The 22,418-nt window shown below is 43.1% G+C and overlaps 1 protein-coding gene across 1 annotated transcript in view; it reads right to left on the bottom strand.

Moving 5' to 3' along the window:
• Nucleotides 1-22,418, bottom strand: part of LOC147667570 (CMP-N-acetylneuraminate-beta-1,4-galactoside alpha-2,3-sialyltransferase-like) — a gene marked incomplete at its 3' end in the record, with an annotated part of 272,337 nt that overhangs the window by 228,584 nt on the left and 21,335 nt on the right. The window contains exon 2 of the mRNA XM_086948813.1: nt 19,374-19,487. Within this exon, the coding sequence (XP_086804939.1) occupies nt 19,374-19,455 (82 nt within the window). The remainder of the gene's footprint in view (nt 1-19,373; nt 19,488-22,418) is intronic.

Raw genomic sequence — 22,418 nt, 5'->3', positions numbered from 1 at the left:
AGTAAACTTAGATTCCCCTTTGACAACTTTTTTGGGTTTCTTAATAATTACCCAATCACCAGTTTTGAAAACACAGTTTTTCGGGGAAATGGTATTCTTTAACTTATATTTTTTCTCAAAATTTTGCCTGACACACTCATCAACAGAATTGGCTTTAGAAAGATTTAACTTATTTAGTGAAGATGACTTTTTATCGAAAATAGGCTTGATGTTATCATTTGCATCCCTACCTTTCAACAAGAAAAAAGGGGTAAAACCAGCGATAGAATGGGGAGTATTTAGATAACTCCAAACTTTGTCCTTAATGTGTTTTTTAACATCCATTCCAGATGACAAAGCTGTTTGAATGCCTTCTTTGAAAATTTTATTGGCTCTTTCAACGAGTCCATTTGCAGCTGGAAAATACAACGGACTCTTGATATGTTTTATATCATATTTACTCAAGAAATCCATCATATTTTTTGATACAAAATGTGTGCCATTGGCGGAAACTAATTTCCTAGGAAAACCTTCAACATTGAAAATCTTCTCTAGAAAACCAATTACAATATCAGTAGAGGGAAATTTTACAAAATCATATGAGATCCATTTTGAGTAATAGTCAGTTAAAACAATTAAATATCTCATATCTTCTGGCAAAATATTATAAGGCCCAGAAAAATCAATTGCTAATTTTTCCCATGCTTGTTCAAGCAACAAATTGGTAGATGTATAATTTTTTTTCACTTTTCCAATGCTTGTCGGATAGGAGACATTCAGGACATTGGTTAATAAAATTATCGACAAAAGAATCCATACTGGGCCACCAATAAAACTTTCTTAAAATTTTCTTGGTGCCGGACATTCCTGGATGCCCAGAATGAGCTCTTTCAACAAGACCCTTTCTCAAAACATTTGGGGGAACAAAAAGTCCACACCTAGTGATGAACTGGTTCTCCAAACTCAACTCTGAGGATATTTGTTGAAAAGGTACAAAATTTTTATCAAGACTTCTAACTGGAGGCCATCCTTTTCTAATGTACTCCCTTATTTTAACCAAAATTTTATCTTTCTCATATCCTTCTAACCAATCTTTCTCAGTAAAACATCCCAAAGAATTCTCACAGGCATCTAATGCTGAAACAACGACACACTCATCATCAAAGACTTTAGAAGATTCAATCGGATTTTTAAGGGGAATTCTGGACAAACAGTCTGCTCTAAAATTTGCTCCTCCAGAAATGTGTTTAACATCAAAATTATATTCTTGTAATTTTGAAATAATTCTAACCAGTCTTGAAGTTGCTTGCCCTGTACCATTTCCGTTCATCAAATAAATGAGAGGCTTGTGATCTGTAACGAGATCGAAACGAGTTCCCCACAAATAGCACCTGAACTTTTCAACCGCCCATGAGCAAGCTAAAGCTTCACGCTCTATGGTACTGTAATTGGATTCGGCTGTGGTTAAGGTTCGTGAAATAAAGGCGATGGTATTTTCCTTCTCATTAACAAACTGTGTAAGAACTCCACCAAGACCTATGCAACTAGCATCTACGGTGACAACACACTTAGCACCGCAAGAGAATGGTTTCAAAGCTGGTGCATTCTTAATCATTTCCTTGACTTTGTTAAAGGCTTCATCATGGACCAAAGACCATTCATACTTTTCATTCTTTCTCGTTAAACACCTGAGAGGTTCCACTACAAATGCATAACCATGCACAAAACGTGCATAGTACTCACTTAGACCTAAAAAGGATCTAAGTGAGTCTTTATCAGCTGGGGCAGGTGCAAGCATAATCGAATCAATCAGGTTCTGTTTGGGTTTAATGCCTTCTTTAGTAATTGAGTGCCCTAAATATTCTAATTCTTGAACCAAGAAACTGCACTTCTCTTTAGATACAGTCATCCCTCTTTTGCTTAAGATTTTTAATACTACATCAAGGGTTTTGTTATGGTCCTCGACTCCATTTCCAAAAATGAGTATGTCATCCTGAAATGCTTGCACCCCTTTGATGTCTCCAAACAACGAGTCCATTAGCTTCTGAAATACGCTCGCTGCAGAAGCTAATCCAAAAGGGAGCCTCGTATATTTGAAGGCACCAAAGGGAGTGACAAAAGTAGTGAGATCTTGTGACCTCTCTGACAAAACAACTTGATGGTAGGCTGACTTTAAGTCAATTAAAGAAAAATGAGTAGAATCTCCTATAGCCATAAGCATTTCTTGAATCAATGGCAAAGGGTGGCAATCCACCAAAATGTTCTTATTCAGAGAGCGCAAATCTGCACACATGCGCAACTTACCATTTTTGCGTTTGGCTAATACGACAGCCGAAACCCACTCGGAAGAATCTGTTGGTTTAATAACTCCATCTTTGCAAAGACTGTCCAAATGTTCTTTTAACTCTGCTCGTACACTCAAAGGTACACTTCTGACCTTATGTATGACAGGTATGGCATTATCCTTCAACTTAATGTCATGCTCAACACCCTTCACACAACCAATTCTGTCCTCAAATACTTATTTGTATTTAGAGAGAATTGAATCAAGATCATTTGAAAATACTTTCTCTTTGCAGATTTCTAAAGAAGCTATTGGAATGTCACCAAGAATAATAGGAGTGTCACTACCAGGCTTTAACATGATACCCATCTTACCTAAGTCACGCCAACCAATAATATCTTTCCCTTTTTTAACTACATAAACTTTTGTAGTAATTTCTCTGCCTAGCAGTTCAACTAAGCCAATAAAGTATCCAAGCATTTTGAGAAACTGACCACCAATTGCTTTTGGATTGATATCTGGAGCAGTCAGTTTAGTAGGAAAAGAATAATTTGCATAAGTAATTTCATCTAAAATGGTAATTGGCGAACCTGAATCTGCCATTACTTCCAATTTTACGCCATGAATGAAAGCTTCGCCTAAAGGTGCCTTGAAAGTAATCTCAGATTCATCTAAATTTACATTACTTACCAAGTTACTAACTTCATCCTCCATGTCATCTAAAGCATTAACACTGGTAAGAGAAACATTCCTATTTTTAAAAATAGTTTTACAAGCAGTCTCAATATGTCCAATTTTTTTACATTTTGCACATTTCTTTCCATGTGCAGGACAAATCGGATTATTACCGATGTGATTTTTAGAACCACAACGATAACAAACTAAATTCCTTTTTGCTGAAAAGGAACCTTTATCTTTTTTATTCTCTTGTACATGACTCTTATTAGTTACAGAACAAACTGGTTCCGCATTACTTGCTCCAGAAATAACCTTTTTTGAAACTGATGACCTTTCAATTCCAACTGCGATGTCGATGACTTCGTTTAAGGTTGGATTTCTGCAGGCTAGAAGACGTTCTTGAACTTTGTTTGAAAAACAATGAAAGACCAATTGATCTCTCAAATAAGTATCAAGCATATCACCAAAATCACACTTTGATGCTAAAATTCGCAAACTAGAAAGATAGTCTTCTATACTTTCATCTTGCAACTGTTTTCTCTTATTAAAACCATGTCTTTCCACCATTATATTTGGCTGTTCATGAAACCTTTTTTCCAATCTTTTTACAGCCTCATGGTACTCATCCCAAGGAATGAACTGTCCAGGTGGTGGTTCACTCTCAGGCATGTTGTCAAAAATTTCTCTTCCTGCATCACCCAAGAGTCCATATAAAACAGCCTTTTTTCTTTCCTTTGAGTAATCTTTTCCATCTATTGCAACCAGATAACTTTCAAAAGATTTATGCCACTGTTCCCACCTGACAGGCGGTTTTCCAGAACTCTGAAGGAAAGGGTTAATTTGATAAGGTTGAATCTGATAAGCCATTGTTCAAATTCACCTATTAGCTGTTATTAATAGATTAAAATTTGAAGTTTTACCCTTTAACTTTAAACTTCAGATTTGATATATGAATAATAAATAATCTTTTCCGATTTTAAAACAAGAATTTTTACCGATATCGTTCTTCTCTTCTGGTCTCACACGGAAAATGCACGTAATCCGGTGTGCGAAATCGGTAAATTCTTTCACCGTTTACTTTTTCCAAAATGCACGTAATCCGGTGTGTGAAATCGGCAAATTGTTTCACTGTTTACTTTTTTTCAAAATGGCCGCTGCGTGGGGTCACGTTGGTTGACCTTGCGTGATGCGCGATCACGATCTCACACGTAAACACCGTGTTCTGTCAAATCTCGCGCTCCCTCTCTCGCACTGTGCTCTCGCGCTGGGCTGCCGATGACTTCTGTCAGCTCACTCGCTCTGCCTGACTCGCGCTGGCTCTTATGACGTGGTGCAAGTTCAGCTCGCTCGCTCTCCTTCACTCGCGCAATGCCATCAACGGAATTAACGGAACACGAGGTAATTTTAAACAATCACAGTCTTTCTGTTCAAGCGACACACAGAATTGGCAAAAATATATCTCACCATTAGTAAGTAGTTGTCGCGAAGAAAGTCCTCGTTCCCTTGTGTTAAGCCTTGCGAATTTCCTCGGTGGGTTAAGTATATAAAAACTCAAACTGCTTTTAAAATTATTTTCAAACTCGAGACGTCTTCAAACGATCCCAATCCATCGTCGCCATATTTATGTTGTATTTCAGAATAACAACAAATGAAGCAGGAGTCCAGTTGAGTGATTTATTAGATATAAATCAGTAAAGTAAAATAACCCACAAGACAAGCTAAGGATGAGCGATGCTGTCGTGTCCAGGTAACGGATAATAGTGACACGACAGCAGAACTCAGACATAGAACATGGAACAAAGGATATGTCATATAAAGAATACAGCATGTGTCACAGAACTAGTCAATTAAAGATACAGATACAACAACCATCCTGTGCACGGATGCAGTAATGGAGGATGTGAGAGTGCTATACGTCTGTATGGTCCATCCTGTGCACGGATGCAGTAATGGAGGATGTGAGAGTGCTATACGTCTGTATGGTCCATCCTGTGCACGGATGCAGTAATGGAGGATGTGAGAGTGCTATACGTCTGTATGGTCCATCCTGGGCTCGGATGCTGTGCTGCTATGGATCTGCACGGATGCTGATCTGGAGGACACGAGCCTGCTATGGATCTGTATGGACCATCCTGTATTGATTAGGCATGAATGAGTGCAACTGTAGCATGAGCAGGAACCAGTATTGACCCACGGAAGTGGGACTGCTGGAGTGCTTGGCGAAAATGTTCGATGGGTACATGATCAGCACAAGAGCTGAGGAGAGCAGGGTATGGATCCAGAGCAGAGACATGTAAGAGACATCTGCTGCATTTATTTATGTGTGTGTCTGTCTAACAGTGTGTCCCTCCCTAATAAAAAATATTGCTTCCTGAAAACTGTGCCCGGTGTTAAGGAGCCACAAATGTATATGCTAGACTCCATCATAAGGGTTTTATCTCTGGAAAAACTGTGCCACTTCATGCAATAATGGTGCCAACCGAATAATAATGCTCATCCTTGATTATTTTGGGCATTTGTGGTCTAGCCATGGCGTACTGGAAGCCATTATTGACATATTAAGTACATGACAGGCCTACGTTTTGCCACACATGACATGATGGGCCATGCTGCCACTCACATAACAATGGCCGTGACTGATATATGGTGAGCATCATGGCTATTCTGGTGTCCAGCCTTGGCATAATCGAGGCTCTCATACAATGTTCAGCATTATTGGCATCATACAGACATTCTTGGTGTCAGCATCCATGCTTTAGGATTGTAATACCTGGGCATTAGCTGCAAATAATCTAGTGGTAGGAGAATGCACCGGCAGAGAGGGGTCTGGATAAGTCAACAAATTGTAGTGCTGGTGAAGTGTCAATACCGCTTCCCTCTGCTGGCCCTAGAATTTCTGCATAGCCTCTTATTGTTGTTCTTTTAAACAAATGTTGTGCCTCCCTCCTGGACCTGTGAACTAGAGGTTGTGAGCCTGAGGATGGCTTCTTTGGCACCGGTGTTGGCACCAAAGGCATTGGTCCATAACATGAGCTGGTGTTGGGTTTGTAGCAGAAGCTTCAGGCGGTGGCACCGATGTGAAAGGTCTTGCAGGAAGCGGTGTTGGTGCCAAAGGAAAAGTCAGTGGTGCCAATTGTAGAGGCAAAAAGGGCAAAGGGTGCATGAGAAGACTTGCCAACAATAACCCATACTATATCCCGAGAGGACTCATGAGGTACTCCAGAGGAAGTACCAGCATGCCGAAACGTCTCGAACAGGGAATTGAGACATAGTGTTGAATCTGCTCCAGGAAGTCCGGCACAGCTGTGGGGGCGGCCCTGGCACCTCCTGTAGCCTTGGTTCTTTATGGGACAGTGACCTCGGCAAACTACAGCTCCAAAGAAGGCTCTGAAAGCAGCCATGGCAACTTATCTTGCTTATGCTTGCTTCCGAGATAATTTAAATTCCAGGCTTCCATACCTACTCTTTATATTTCTTGTGGGAGGATCTTGATTCCTAGATCGACGCCTGCCTCTACTGTCCTTGACCCTGGTCTTAAGGAGCTTGGCCTGCCACTCTTTGATGCCCTTAGGGTGCACACATTGAAATGGTTCACAGGACTTTAAGCCGACTACCACAGACAGGTGTACTGGGGTCGGCTACTCAAACTTGTCTGAGACTAGTGACGGGGTTTAAACCCCAATGTTTAGGAGCGGACATTGTTGTGGCACTTTCAGTGACAAATTCTGTGGAAAAACAAGCTTCAGAACTCTGTTGAAGGCCTGTAAAAACAGGGAATGCAGGTCTGAACAAGCGGTGGGGGCCCTTTGTGGGGTTGGCAATGTCTTAGGAACGTCACTTCCGGCATCGAATTGAGCCGGGTGCCCCTTACACTCGAGGAAGAGCTTTCCAGACCATTCTGGCACCTAGGGGAGTAATCAAGAGGCGAGGAATCTACAGGTAGCAGCATCCATCAGAAGCACACCTGTTAAGGCTTGACTTCATGTATTGTCTGTGTTTCCGTGCCTTTTTAAACTTGATTAATCACTTGAGCAGAACTATGTTAGTGTCATCTGGTTAATGTGCCATGTGAAGTGCTGAGCGAGTACAGAGGGTGCTATAAAAACCAAGTACATTTCTGAAGTAGAAAGAGTCTGGGATTCAGTTTCTTTTCTGACAGGCAAGAGCTAGCAGGACACGACATGTAATGTTTATGTCAGAGCTGTGAAAACCCCAGGAAGTCAGACCCTCAAGGGGGGAGGGGCCAACCGAGCTCAAACAATGCTGTGGTTCCATGACCGGGGGAACAGGAGCACATGTCGGTCGAAGTGCCAATCACAAGTGCATGGCTACAGAGATGCAAGCCTCAGCAGCAGCAGTTCATTCTTACAGGTACCGACAAGAATCCCTGGCTCAGCTCTCGACTGCAGATGATGTAAAAAGTGACTCGAATCTCACGGAGCCAGGAACACAAAGGTCACTTTATATCTCGGCTGATTTCTAGGTGCAGGTTTCATCACCTCAGGACTGAAGAGTGACACATTCAGAAACTAACGAGAAGCCACTTGTGCTTCATGTGCTTCATTTGTAAATTAGGAAATACAAATGTGGTGCCAGGGCCTCCCGTCTTTCACAGGAGGCAGCTGCAGCTGGTACCCTATCCAGCTCCAGTTGCATCATGCCGGTGGCAGCACTGCCAACCGCTGGCCGCCCTCAGACAGGTGCGTCATTTTGGAATATTCCAGGATTCCTGGGGCTTTAGGGTTGACCTGGAAGGGCATGTCTTATGTTTTTAAGAATACCAACTAGTTAAACTTCCCTTGTTCTTTGAGGATATCATTTCCCCCATTCCCTTGTTCTTTCAGGGCCTCAATGCCTTTATTCCCTTATTCTTTCGAGGAATCATTCCCCTTGCACTTTGAGGGCATCATTTCCCTCATTCCCTTGTTCTCTGAGGGCATCATTTCCCTCACTCCCTTGTTCTCTGAGGGCATCATTTCCCTCACTCCCTTGTTCTCTGAGGGCATCATTTCCCTCACTCCCTTGTTCTCTGAGGGCATCATTTCCCTCACTCCCTTGTTCTTTGAGGGCATCATTTCCCTCACTCCCTTGTTCTCTGAGGGCATCATTTCCCTCACTCCCTTGTTCTTTGAGGGCATCATTTACCTCACTCCCTTGTTCTCTGAGGGCATCATTTCCCTCACTCCCTTGTTCTCTGAGGGCATCATTTCCCTCACTCCCTTGTTCTCTGAGGGCATCATTTCCCTCACTCCCTTGTTCTCTGAGGGCATCATTTCCCTCACTCCCTTGTTCTTTGAGGGCATCATTTCCCTCACTCCCTTGTTCTCTGAGGGCATCATTTCCCTCACTCCCTTGTTCTTTGAGGGCATCATTTCCCTCACTCCCTTGTTCTTTGAGGGCATCATTTCCATCACTCCCTTGTTCTTTGAGGGCATCATTTCCATCACTCCCTTTTTCTTTGAGGGCATAATTTCCCTCATTCTCTTGTTCTTTGAGGACATCATATCCCTCACTCCCTTGTTCTTTGAGGGCATCATTTCCCTTTTCCCCTTGTTCTTTGAGGGCATTATTTACCTCATTCTGTTGTTCCTTGAGGGCATTATTTCCCTTATCCCCTTGTTCTTTGAGGGCATTATTTCCCTTATCCCCTTGTTCCTTGAGGGCATTATTTCCCTCACTCCCTTGTTCTTTGAGGGCATCATTTTCTTTATTACCTTGTCTTTGAGGGCATCATTTCCCTTCATCCCTTGTTCTTTGAGGGCATCATTTCCCTCACACCCTTGTTCTTTGAGGGCATCTTTTCCCTCACTCCCTTGTTCTTTGAGGGCATCATTTTCCTCATTACCTTGTCTTTGAGGGCATCATTTCCCTTACGTTCAGGTACGTCCAATGGGCAGCAGGTCCTTGTCTGGGCTCCAGCCCAGCCCGCTCACTCTGTCTTTCTAGCTCGAAGAAGGCAGTTCGACAGACCTTAGACTTGCTCGGTTCACTCAGCTCCCACTTCTTGCATGGCGTAGGGATGCTGTGCAGTGCTGCACCTGATACACTTCTCAAAGGACATTAAACCAGAGGAAATCACCTACAATCACCCCTACTCTCAGCTTCAATATCCAGGGAGCTCTATGACAAGAGGTCACGTAGACGGTCAGGAGCAGTGGAAATCACCTACAATCACCCCTACTCTCGGCTTCAATATCCAGGGAGCTCTATGACAAGAGGTCACGTAGACGGTCAGGAGCAGTGGAAATCACCTACAATCACCCCTACTCTCGGCTTCAATATCCAGGGAGCCCCGGACAGGAGATCACGCAGACGGCCAGGAGCAGTGGAAATCACCTACAATCACCCCTAGTCTCCGCTTCAATATCCAGGGAGCACCAGGACAGGAGGTCACACAGACCGTCAGGAGTGGTGGACTTCCACCTACAATCACCCCTACTCTCAGCTTCAATATCCAGGGAGCCCCAGGACAGGAGGTCACACAGACCGTCAGGAGTGGTGGAAGTTCACCTACAATCACCCCTACTTTCGGCTTCGATATCCAGGGAGCCCTGGGACGAGAGGTCACACAGACCGTCAGGAGTGGTGAGGTTTTACCTAGAAACGTTCCCTACTGGCGGCGTTGCTGCTGGGAGCCCTAGGTTTCAGCAGCCATGACTGCGGCCCCTTTTCCTGAGTGGCAGTGTTCCACCTACAACCATCACTTCTCTTGGCTTGCTGCTCCTGGGAGCCCGCACACAGGCGGTCATGCCAACCTTCAGGAGTGGCGGGACACCACATAGAATCATCTCTACTTTTGAGTTCCTGCCCGTTGGAACCCAATGAAAAGCAACTGTGCGGTCTCTTCCAGGACTGGCGGGGTTCCACCTACAATTACCCCTACTCTTTGCTTCCAGCTACTGGATCCCTAGGACCAGGAGCCATGAAGCTCTTTCATCAGCACCAGAATTGCCCTTTACTTACAAATGCTCCTCTCAGCCTTTCCTATGCCTCTGGAGAGCGGTGGGAGGAGTCCCAGGGACCCAGACCGCCGGCAGAAGCATGGTCTCGCATAGGATATGTCTAAGATTGTGAACGTTTTTAGGTAAAAGCTTGAAATTTGGCAAAGGTGCTGTTTATACCCAAAGTTTAATTGTAGGCACTGGCACCAAGCAGCACCAGCAGTCCACTGGATGATGGGCGTCGAGATGTATGCTTGCGTTCCACCTCCTGGACGCGTCAAGGAGGTCACTTTTCATTTGTTCAGCAGTCAATTCTCCACAAAAAAACAAATATACCTATACGAGCAACCGATGTATCTCAAAATCGTGCCCAAAGCCGATAGAAGGACTTCACTGCCTGCAAGGACCAGTGTTTGTAGCTCTGTTAGTCCACGTCAGGTCTTGACATTTGCAGAACCCAGCAGGGGTATATGGTTGAGGGGAGAGATGAGTTGTTTGTGCCTTTTATAGCAGCAGATGCAATGCCTAAGCAGAACAATGGCTCTGTTTGGTTACAAGTTTAACAAGACTACAAGGAACCCAATCACAAAGGCGTTCTGGAGTACGTAAAACACTGACATGCATTTGTGGATTGGTCCTTAACCATCCAGACCTGGAATATTTATGAAACCTTCATGTGCAATTAGTACAAAGAGAAATGTCTGTGCCCTAGCTGCACTTTAACTAAAGTGGAGTTAGACATTTCGGGGCTGGCTCACAGAGGCATGTAAGAGTATGTACGCGGGTACTCCAGAATTACTGTTACCCGTGCTCAGAGATGCTTTTGTGACTTCAAGAATCCATGTTCAAGAGCAGTGGGATTAGGACCTGCACGAAGGGTTGTTAACTGGAAACTGACTGTATGGGATAATACCAGGACGAGATTGTATGTGTGTGAAAGATGATACTACTGTGTATGACACAAACGGAAGGCCAGCTATGGACAGGGAGGAATGTATGCTTTTTTGTCAGAAAATAAAAACAGAGACACACTTCCTGTTCATTATGCTGTAGGAACACAGCAGTAGGATGAGCTGTATGAAGCGATAGATAAAAATCTTCACGATCTTCAATCTTTGAGCAGCTTTCCTGAGGAAACAGGGACTCTAGATCGATTAGATGATAGTAATGGATCAAAGACAACCTCATTCCGCTAAAAACGGAGTTCCACATCTTGGCGGACAGGCTACTCCTTCACAATAGCGACGTCCGTCGAATTATAAATTCCAATATATCCTATAGGATTTATATTTCGGCATATGGGATTATCCGTGACAGAATACCCCATCCGTCAAGATCGTAATCAGGCCCAAAGTGTATTCTGCACCACAATCAGAAGGAAGGGGGCCGCGCTCGGAGGGTTCGAGGAAGAAGAGTAAGTAAGAGACTCTTCGGACTAATAATGCACACACATTTTTTTTTAAATAAAATCCTTGTTTTCCTGCCCGAAGCAGCCTGGAACACCGTGGTCTAGTCCTTAACTATGTCAAGACTGGATTACTGCAACATCCTGCCTCTTGGGGTGTCGCAGGCACGATTAGGAAGACTCCAGCGCGTGCAGAACATGCCAGCTCGGCTGCTATTCAATCTGCCGGGACGCCCACCTTGGGGCCAGCTCTGGCAACGCCGCACTGGCTGCCGTTCAGGCCTCGGGTGTCCTTTAAAGCCAGGGGCTTTACTACAAAGGCCCTAAATATCTGCACCCTCTGGTGACACCTTACTTTCCTAAAAGAAATCTGAGCTCAGCTGATGCTTCTTTTGTTTGCAATCCGAGAATGAAAGGAGCCGTATGGAGGCCGCGCCTTCAGCTGCTTGCAGCCAAGATGGGGAACTCTCTTCCCCTTTGGCAAGAACAACCTGAAACAGCTTTCACAAGAATCGAAAAACATGGCTTTTGGACCAACTTAGAGTAGGTTTCTTCCATTTCTGCTCCGCACTGTATGATAACCTCTAGCGCTGGGACACGTCAGCTGAGGTAGCTATGCGCTTTACAAATCTCATTATTATGATCAAAAAGTGCACGTGATTCGCCTTCACCAAGTCGATTTGCGAGGGGAAAGATGTGCAAAGAACAGAAATGGGCCTTCTCTGATAATGAAGATACCGATTTGCAGAAAAAACACCGCCCCTTGCATCCACTTTTAAAGAGGATGCCCATCTAAGGCAATGTACTCTGAATCCGCAAGATGAAGCAACATTGGCAAGCTAAGAGAGGGAGACATGATTGCTAGGGATGCTGTATACCATGCAGGGGGCATCACACCCCTGAGTAGTAAAACTAGCAGACAACAAGCTGGAGCCGAAAAGACTGATTTGCAGCATTTCATATTTAGGAGGGCATGCCCGGAGTTTATAGCTTTTATTAAATTTAGTCTAGAATGTGAAATAAATACACTAGTTTTAAATCTTTGTGAGCTGAAGTGGACCCACTGTACATAGCTTGGAGGAAATTCATCAGGGTTATTCCCCAGGAATAAAATATTACATTCTAGCCAGTTTTCCTGAAACTGAAGCCTACACAGAGGGCACGGATGGATTAACAGTTGTGCATGAAGAAGTCAGACACACTATGAGGTAAAACTGTGCTCTAGAAGACTGATTGGAAGCCGTGATCTTGGCAAGAGCTGCAGCAACATTGAGCCACGACCTTCTACAGCATAAGTTATCTCACGCTTCTGGATGATTCTAATAAGAATGACAAGAAACATCCATCCCTTCGAACTCCAACATCGAAGATAGTTTACAGCTCAAAAACACAAAGCGAGGAAACTTATGGATCAAAACCAAGACGTGCCGTAGCACAACAACCCATTCACAATTCTAGTAAGGAGTACTGTTTGCCCTCAAGTATATGAAACCCTCAAGTCAAAAGGCACCATTTCTTTTTTAAGACCTTGGAGTTTCCTATTTCATCCTAGTGTTTTGGTGTCGCACGACTGTGCCTTCATCTTCTCTGCTGCACTGGGGAACTCAACTGTGGTTCATTATCATGATATTGGTGCTGTAACCCCTCCAAAACCTAAAAACTGGTGGCTTGACAAACCTCTCTGGTCAATAACATTGACCCCAACGTCACTGTGACAAGGGCAGAGGGAACGTTCCATGGAATTTCCCTTTTCCAGCAAGGAAATGAGTGGTAAAAGCCCCATCAATGAAATTATCAGAAGATCTTGCAAGAAAGGGATGAAACTGCTCCTAGGCTGTTCATTAGTAGCGCTTGTTGCGGTTACAAGGCTGAAAGACTCCTCCAATGCTCTCGGATCTTGAATATGCTTCAGAGGAATTGAGAGATGCAAGAGTTCCTGATAAGCATGCGTGGGTCATGCATGTTTCAGAGCTGCTCGAATAGAAACCGTGACGATGAAAAATATTCATGCAAGTCTGTCTGCTTCCCGCTCTGATCAGAAAAAAGAGAAACTACTCACGCTGACCATGAAATCTGCTCTCTGCCACTTAGCTCAAGATGATTCAGGTCAGTTGATATGCTAAGCATTCGACTGAGTTTAATAGGAATGCAATAGCCAATTCAGGACAAATACCTGTGATTACCTATGATTAACCACTCTACAAACAAATGGAACAAATGCAGTTGAGTGAGCCCGATAACTATGCAAAGGATCATTTGCCATTATTCCAGGTGAGTCCACATCAAAATGGCACTCTTGAAGTGCTTAGGATACTCAACGGACAAGAGTGACAGCTCTTCAACAGGCAAGCATTGCATCATCAGAGACAGCAGAGTGTTTCTTGAAAGCTGCTCATGTTAAGAAGGAGCTCCAAGCACACCCCTGAACATGTTGTGGCCTGGACAGACTCAGGCAGGAAGTTTACTGGGAGTACTAGTCAGGTCAGAGACCAAACTGGCATTCCTTTTGAGGAAGGCTGTGGGAAGCCTCAAGAGGTCCCCTCAGCCTCAGTTTTGGAAACCTTATACTCATCACACTTGGAAATATTCACTTGGGACAGAGATGTACACGAGGGAGATTGTGGTCTGTGCAAATAAACTTTGTCTAAACTTCAGTGGCTGTTGCATACCCTTGATCAGCATAACTATGCACAGTACAGTGCTGCTTCCCTAAGGTGCATTAGATCCATCCACAGAAGGCACCCAGAAGTCTATGAAGAATTTATCAAAGTAAGCTTAACTGCTAATAAAATGGGAGGTTGATTTTCCAACATGCCTCCCAGTGAAGCACACAAACTAAACAATGCCTTAGAAAAAGGCACTGGAAGAGTAAGAGGCTCAACAGAAAATCCTGATTCCCTACCGAGATGAAAGGTACATAGAACAGAGGAAGCCAAAACTTTGGATGAGTTTGTGAGGGTAACCACGGCATCACAAAGCACGCAACGCTCTCACAAGGACGACACTCAAAGCAAGCAACAAAAGGTGTTTGATATAGTCCTTTTACCTTGCAGCTTCCATAAAGGAAATGGGGAATCCATTTTCAGATGCAGTCAGAATTGATTAATTGTATGATCTGCTGAGATTATGGATGAGGCTGCCTCCAATTCCAGAAAGTCAATAAGATGATGAGGGAAAAGCCTGAGGAGAAGCGCCTTCAACGACAGACTCAGAAAATGTGAACAGCCCATAGGCCTTGTTACCTACGGAAATATATTCCCTCTGTACCACTGTAAATTACAATGTAAATTTGGATATTCTTCAGTAGCAGTGTAACTGCTAAACCAAGACAGAACCATGTCCCTTAAACTGTGCACAGCTTGCCGGACGCGTCCTGAAAAGCACACAATTTATTTTCTGCCATGAAAAATATATTCATCCACCATCTTTGTCAGACCATGGCTCACTCACCTGAAAAGTGAAGTTTGACCATCTTACCTGTCTTGAGAACAAGGTCCATCGAAAGACAAAGAAGGTGCTGCACATCATGACCTTGTAGTCGATTTAAAGATCTGCCATTGTCCATCTGATGACACCAAACAAGAACAATACCCTTCTGGATTACTCCATGGAATTCACTGCCTCCCTTCAAAATCACTTCAGTAACCCCAATATGTACTAATGTCACCGCTGATGTCTGTAAAGAAGACACTCAAGGCTTCTGGGAAAGCGGAAATAGGTAACGAAACTCATAGTTGAATTGGGTATGTACGTACTCGGGTTCTGCAAAAACAGTCGAGCAAAGGGAACCCGGCACCGAAGAGGAAGCGGATATAAGAACGCTTATTTGTGCGGTAGATGGCATTGCAGAAGGTTGGATGAGCATTTGCATACATACTGCAGGCAACAATGTTGTTGTATTGGCTTTCCAAAAGGAAAGGTTAAGTATTCCCAAATATTTATAATGTTCTCTAATCCTTTATCATTCAACAGAACATTACATCCAAACACATTCAATCGCCAATTCAATCACCAACCAAGGACCCTACTAGGCAATTATAGCATACAATACTGCAAAAGACATATATATATATATATATATATATATATATATATATATATATATATATATATAAAGGATGAATTTCATTAAAAATATTTTTTTGTCAAAAAACACTTAAAAATCGTGGACAGATCCACAACTATGCAATGAATAAAAACACAATACTATACACAATGAGTAATGAGAGAGACATCAAGATACAGTGCACACTGTTAATAACATACTGAATCGGTTGCTCCACATGGAATTTGTTCTATTATTTCATAAATGTCCATAGACCCTGTCCTCTATTGGACAAAAACAAGTTTCTTGGATACAACCCTGTGTGAAGCTACAGATGCGTCAACGCGTTTCGGTGGTAAATTTCTTATTTCAAACCACCTTCTTCAAGACATAAACATGTATTAGTCTCTCTTGTTTTAGGCCACGGAAAATCCTCTTGGATTTCAGAGGTAGGTCAGAGATTTGTATGTTTCAGTTTTTGTTAGCAGGGCTCCTTCGGGCTCCCAACGCATGTATGTACAATCTCTCTAATGAGCGGGCGTTGCCCTGTTCGATAAAAGTAATTAAAAGAAGCGAAAGGCCAACCGGGTATCCCCTTTATAATCACGCCATTACAGAGGTCCGATGTTTGTAATGTGTTCGATGGGCTTTAATGGTAAATTCAGTCCATACGTTAGTAAATCGCGCATACGGTCCCTCCAGGAAAACAGTACGTTTTTCCGTGTCACACGGAAAAAAGTAGTTTCCCGAAGGGACCGTATGCGCGATTATAATGAAGCGAGATCCAGCCAGTAGTCTAGCTATTAGTGGAGGACACCGGTGAATCCAGAATTTCGAATAAACTAACGTATGGACAGAATTTAACATAAAAGCACATCGAACACATTACAAACACCGGACCTCTGCAATGGAGCGATTATAAAGGGGATACCCGGTTGGCCCTTCGATTCTTTTAATTACTTTTATGGAACAGGGCAACGCCCGCTCATTAGAGAGATTGTACATACATGCGTTTGGAGCCCCAAGGAGCCCCGCTAACAAAAACTGAAACATACAAATCTCTGACCTACCTCTGGAACCCAAGAGGATTTTCCGTGGCCTAAAACAAGAGAGACCAATACATTTTATGTCTTGAAGAAGGTGGTTTGAATTAAGAAATTTACCACCGAAAGGCGTCGATGCATCTGTAGCTTCACACAGGGTTGTATCCAAGGAACTTGTTTTTGTCCAATAGAGGACAGGGTCTATGGACATTTATGAAATAATAGAACGAATTCCATGTGGAGCAACCGATTCAGGATTGCATTAATAGTGTGCACTGTATCTTGATGTCTCTCTCATTACTCATTGTGTATAATATTGTGTTTTTATTCACGGCATAGTTGTGGATCTGTCCACGATTTTTAAGTGTTTTTTTACAAAAAAATGTTTTTAATAAAATTCATCCCTTTTTATATATATGTTTTTTGCAGTATTGTATGCTATAATTGCCTAGTAGGGTCCTTGGTTGGTGATTGAATTGGTGATTGAATGTGTTTGGATGTAATGTTCTGTTGAATGATAAAGGATTAGAGAACATTATAGATATTTGTGAATACTTATTCTTTTCCAAGAGAATTTTGCTCTTTATGTTTACTTGTGGTACCCCTTACCTTGGGTGTGGGGTGGCTCCCTCTTTCTTTGATACAAGTTGCATTGGCCTTACCTGTTGAAAAGAGGCTATACTATGAGAAATTAAAGGTTGAGTTTGGTGAAGGCAAATCTTTTCATGCTCCTGACATTAATGGTATGGGTGAATCCTTAGAAACTGATCGATGCAGAGTCCTACCAGCCTTTCATGCACTGATTGAGAGGGAAACCACATCAAGTTTTTCAGGAAGAGACAAAATAACTTGCTGGATATCTTGCAAAAATGACCTAGAAATGGCATGTCATATTTGTGGACAGGCCCTCCAGAAATCAAAATAGCTCCTGAACTTAAATCTCTTTGGTTGGACCAGAGACAGACCGTCTTCGTCAAGGCAGCCATGGTGGTCTCTTTGGAGAGGTGGATGATGCTAGATGCCATACCACAGGGCTTCAGCTATGGAAGGGCTCGTAGGGTGGCAGTCAGCACCATTAGTGGGCGATCAGTCCATGCGCCACGCAACTGATGTACCACCCAACATGACAGCAAAAGGAGAGGTTCATAGTCAATACAATGTGCCACACATGCCTGTATGAAAGACCTTCACCACAAATGTTACAGCCTCCCGCCCTACTGATGAGTAAGTGTAATTGAACCAAGGTACATAAATAAACCTTACAAATGCCTCCAAGTATTAGTGGCACACCTGAAAAGAAGCTACATCTACATGGTGTGGAGTTTTGAGCTTTGAACATGTTTTTGCTTCCTTCCTGAGTTGGTGAGGTCATTCACGTAATCAAGTGCTTTGCTTTATTGACATCAGTGGTGGAGTTTTAAAAAAAACTGAGGCTGTGGTCCATCTATTATTAGACTATATTGTTTCTGTGAGACGAAAGCCCTAACTCGTGTATGGTGGCGACAAAGTGCTCAAGTGCTCTAAAACCAGAGTACGGTTGATGCACAGGGGGATATGCCGTCTCTCTAAATGGAGAAGAGGCGTCTAAACCTTCCATCCAGCTCTCTCCTGTCCAGTTTCTCTGCTGCGTTGTGCCATACTGCAAGCAGATCCAGGGGGTCATATAATGTAGAATAATGCATAAGAGACAGAGTTCTGAGAGAAATGTGTTTTTTTGCAGTGGTCAAGGAGACAAGGGATGCTAAACCCACCACTAGTCTGTCCAGTTCCTACCTCGACCAAAGTGCCCTTGATGTAGGATCCATCAGAGAGAACGATGCACCGTCCCACAAAATTCATGGCCCCCCGCAAACTATCCACCCCCCACCCCCAAAAGGACCAGAGCTGCCATGTCCATGCAATAGAGTAGAGCTACTCGAATACCAACCACACCAACTGTTGACAGAGGAAAAGGGACAAAGAGTCAAGATGGTCTGGCCATTACCCCGCTACCCATGCTCACAAGCGTTTCCCTTGCTCCCTCTGGGCCATGGAGCCTGATCAGCTGCTGCTGGCCTCTCTGAAGGAATTACTGCTTTTGTGGACATTACTATTCCTGGTAGGACTGCTGTCCATGCATCCCCAAAACGTCCATGAAACCACAACATCCAAACTAACTCTGCTCCCACAACTAATCTCAAGACATAGGTTTTACTACAAAAAGCTCTCTTGTGACATCTTTATTAAGTTAGATGCTTTTATATCTAACTCCCCATCTACCCTTTCCTTCAGTTTTTAGGTCAGACGCTGTTCCTCTTTAGTCTTTTTGGTTGTGCATCTTCGGACAGAAGCTAGTCCATCATTATCTTTTAACTGGCGAGCCCCAGAGAACCGCAAGCTCTACACCAAATGTGACCTCCAGACTAGACAATTACCACAGAGGCATCCAAACTAAATGCAATATTTCAGATGAAGCTTGCTGCACATAACACAGTACACTGGCTAGGGTCCTATGGAACCCTGGCCATTACTCCAGATGAAACATTGAGAATAACTCATAGAATCTCAGATGAGGGCTTCAGACCTGGACTCAACTCTTACGATGAGGCCTCTTCAGAGCCTATAATAGGAGGACCAAGCCACACTCTACTTGTAAAACCTCCCAAACATGTTTCTTATTCGCATAATTCTTGATGAGTTATGCCATGTATCTCAAAGGTTCTTCTCGGGTGACACCACTTCAGATCTGACCTGACCTCACCCCCTTGCCTACTGCTGCTCAGCATTCAAGCACGTGGGACCCTGTATGAGAAACAGGTCAAGGTATGGTCTAGACTTGGCTCTCGATGGATTCATTCTCGGATGACCCGGAGGCTAGAGGTTTGTGTTCACCAACATCAAAGACACCTGGAAGTGGCAGACTTCACTCCCAATCCCTTAAGAAATTCCACCTTGTGCCCACCATCTCCCCCTCCCGAGGTTCCCTCATCGCGTCTACATTGACTGTAGAAACACCTACTGGGAAGAGTCACCACTGGAACGGGGGCTGCTTCTTTCATGGTTCGGTCAGCAGCAAGTTGCGATGGTCGGTCTGGTGGCATTGTAAGAGTCGCTGATTTTTTCTCTCGCCTTCCTGTTTCAACAAGGAAATCTATTGCTCAGTTAAGCCGTCGCTACAAATGTTAGAGGAAAGCAGCAGAGGAGATAGAACAGATGGGTCCTAGTGTTAGCAGAATGAAGCAAGAGCAGCAGAGAAGCAGGAGCAGCACCAGAGGTGAAACACTATTTGCCATAAAAGAAGCCCACATCTACCGCAGGGCGCTTAGCAAGGGTTTCTCATTGTGATCTCCTTCTTGAGAGAGAACGCTTTCGCTCGCTTGGACCTCTCCCTTGACTGCCAAATTCTTCTCTCTGACTGTTCTGGTCTTAGGGACAGATGCTCCGTCTGGATGCTATGCATAACCATCCTGTATACAATAGATAAACCCATACTGTTAGCTGTATGCAACATATGGCATTTCCAGAGTTGAGGTAGGAGGTTTCACCTCCCTGGCTCTCTGTGTCATTTTAGCTTGTTATTAGCTTGATAATAACTGGACTTCACTGCCTTTCCTGGCCACCAAAAAAGCAGGGCTTCTTAATGATCTATTAAAAACCTGATAGCAACATTAAGGCTATTAAACCCAAATACCACACAGCATGTGAGGTAGTCAAATAGAAGTACGTTTTTAAGCCCATACAAGCCATTTATTAGCCATCTATTTGATGCTTTGGTGTGTCCCACTTTTCAGAACATGTAGAATTCCGTAGCTTAAACTCTTGTTTATTATTCAATTAGGGTCAGCCATTTTCTGTAAAAAGCAACTTCGTCCTGAAGATGGTCCACTGTAAGGCTGACAAGATAAGACCGAAACATTGACATACTGTCTTCATTAACTGGATCAATTTTGAGTGCCTATCTAGAACATCTAGAGAAAATGGACACTTAATCCTTTGACCGGACATGCAAAGATCCATGTTACATATAACATTCTTGGTTATTCTGAGGGCATATATTTGTGAGTATTTTATGACAATCTCCCATTTACCAATAAATTACCTATTTTAGTACTGAAAAAAATTAAATGCTTTGTTTTCTTTGAAGAGACATTGTACGCAGCTATTTGATTCGCTCCTTGCACGCTGCGTGAGCATACAGTTATTTAGTTGTTTATGATTCGATATTTCGTCAAATATCACGGTTATTAAGTCAGTGAGAGTAGTGCATTTTGAAACTATGAGCACTTGCTTTTGTAATTCTCAAGGAGAACAAGAATATATTTCTGAAAAGCCGCCATCACTTCTCCTCCAGCACTCACTAGAGAAAAGCTACTTAATCAACTCCCCAGCCCTCTTGAGGCTATCAATCGCTCTCATAATAGGTCTTATTTATTCGTTCTAACCAACAGACAGATTTATGAGTCTGTGGTGAAAAGACCTGTTGTTGTCCATACCAATGGTCAGCCCATTGCTCATCATTAGTTGTCTTTCTTCTCAATCTCATTTGATTCTTATTCAAAAGCTTTGCTTCGTCTCCATGTGTTTATCCCTCCCCGTAGCAAGGCTTCTTTACCATACTTTTGATTGGATGCTCCTTACATTCAGAGAACTCAATTTTAGATTTTTATTTTTTCAATTTTGTGGTTTTATCGAATTTTCTCTGTGGTAGTCAGTACCCTTATACATGTTTTCATCATACAGTTTTACATAGAGGCTCCATTCAGATATCTATTGTAGATTGTGGGTATATTGGGAGCAGCCAACACGTGTTTCGCCCCCTACATGGCTTGATAGCCTGGGGCTTTTTCAAGGCTTATTATATAGGCTTTAGTTCTTGCAAATACTTTTTCTTGGCACTCAAAAAGTCCAAGTCATGCAGGTCCGTACGGTTCATAGTGGTTTTCTGTCTTGGGTTAAATCCCTGCTTGTAGTTTGTCCAGCATGCAGTGACTACCACATAGTAAAATCAATCAAAAAACAAAACTCCAAAATCTAAAATTAAAAGAGACCACAACTTTAAGTTTTCTTGCAACCGTATGGGTAGATACACTTAATCTCCTTCTACAAAGTTGTCTATACAGAGGTTAAGTAGGTCCAAACCTCAAGAAGTGGACTACCCCATATTATGGGTATTTCTCGACAGTATTGGAGTGCTGGACCTTAATGCACACTGAAACTACATTTTCAGAGAACTATTTCAGATATGGCTTGCATCACTCAATGGAAGAGCATTTGTTTTTCTGCTTTCTCAACCTCTACCTTTTGTGCTGCTTCTCCTACCATATCTGACCCCCCCAATCTCTCTGTGCTGCTCTCCCGCCCCACAGCCTGTCCACTGAATCCCCACCACACCCCGTGCTGTCTCACTTTTTATTTTAATTACCCCCATAATCCAAGCTCCTCTAATCCTCATCGCCCTTCCCCATTTAATGCCACTCAGCCGCTCCTCACAAACAGGTAATAAAACCTTGCTGCATAATTTAGTCCTCCATGCGGTATACACAATCCTACTAGCGGAGTGTTAATACCACCGTGTTATGTTATGTTATGTTATAACCTATTTGTAAAGCACACTTTGACCAAGGTTTCATGGCGCTATTTGAGCAGTTATGAGTTGACTGTTCTGACATGACTTCAGTAGGGACGGTTTACTCATGTGCCTGTATGAACAGCCATGTCTTAAGCTGCTTTCTGAATTGAAGCAGATCAGGGCAAGAACGGATCTCCCTTGGGAGTGAGTTCCATAGTTGTGGTGCCAAATATCCAAAGCGACACCCACCATGTCGCTTGCGTTTGAATTTTGTGCTCACCAACAGATTTTGATTTTGACCGTGGAAATACTTTTTTTTGGTTTGATAATAACTACAGCGCCGTCTGCCGAATTTTAAAAAAACTTTCCAAGTCTCAACCACCTCAGCTTCTTCCTGAAAAGTTTTGGGTTGTTCCGTCAAGCGGGGCTGGAAAAAAAGGGAGGGGGCCAAAATGCGTTATTACCATGCAATTTTTCATAGGAATATTGAATAGT

Source organism: Lissotriton vulgaris, unplaced genomic scaffold (assembly GCF_964263255.1).
Source record: "Lissotriton vulgaris unplaced genomic scaffold, aLisVul1.2 SCAFFOLD_2634, whole genome shotgun sequence".
Classification (NCBI taxonomy): Eukaryota; Metazoa; Chordata; class Amphibia; order Caudata; family Salamandridae; genus Lissotriton; species Lissotriton vulgaris.
This window is presented reverse-complemented; position numbering and strand designations above follow the sequence as displayed.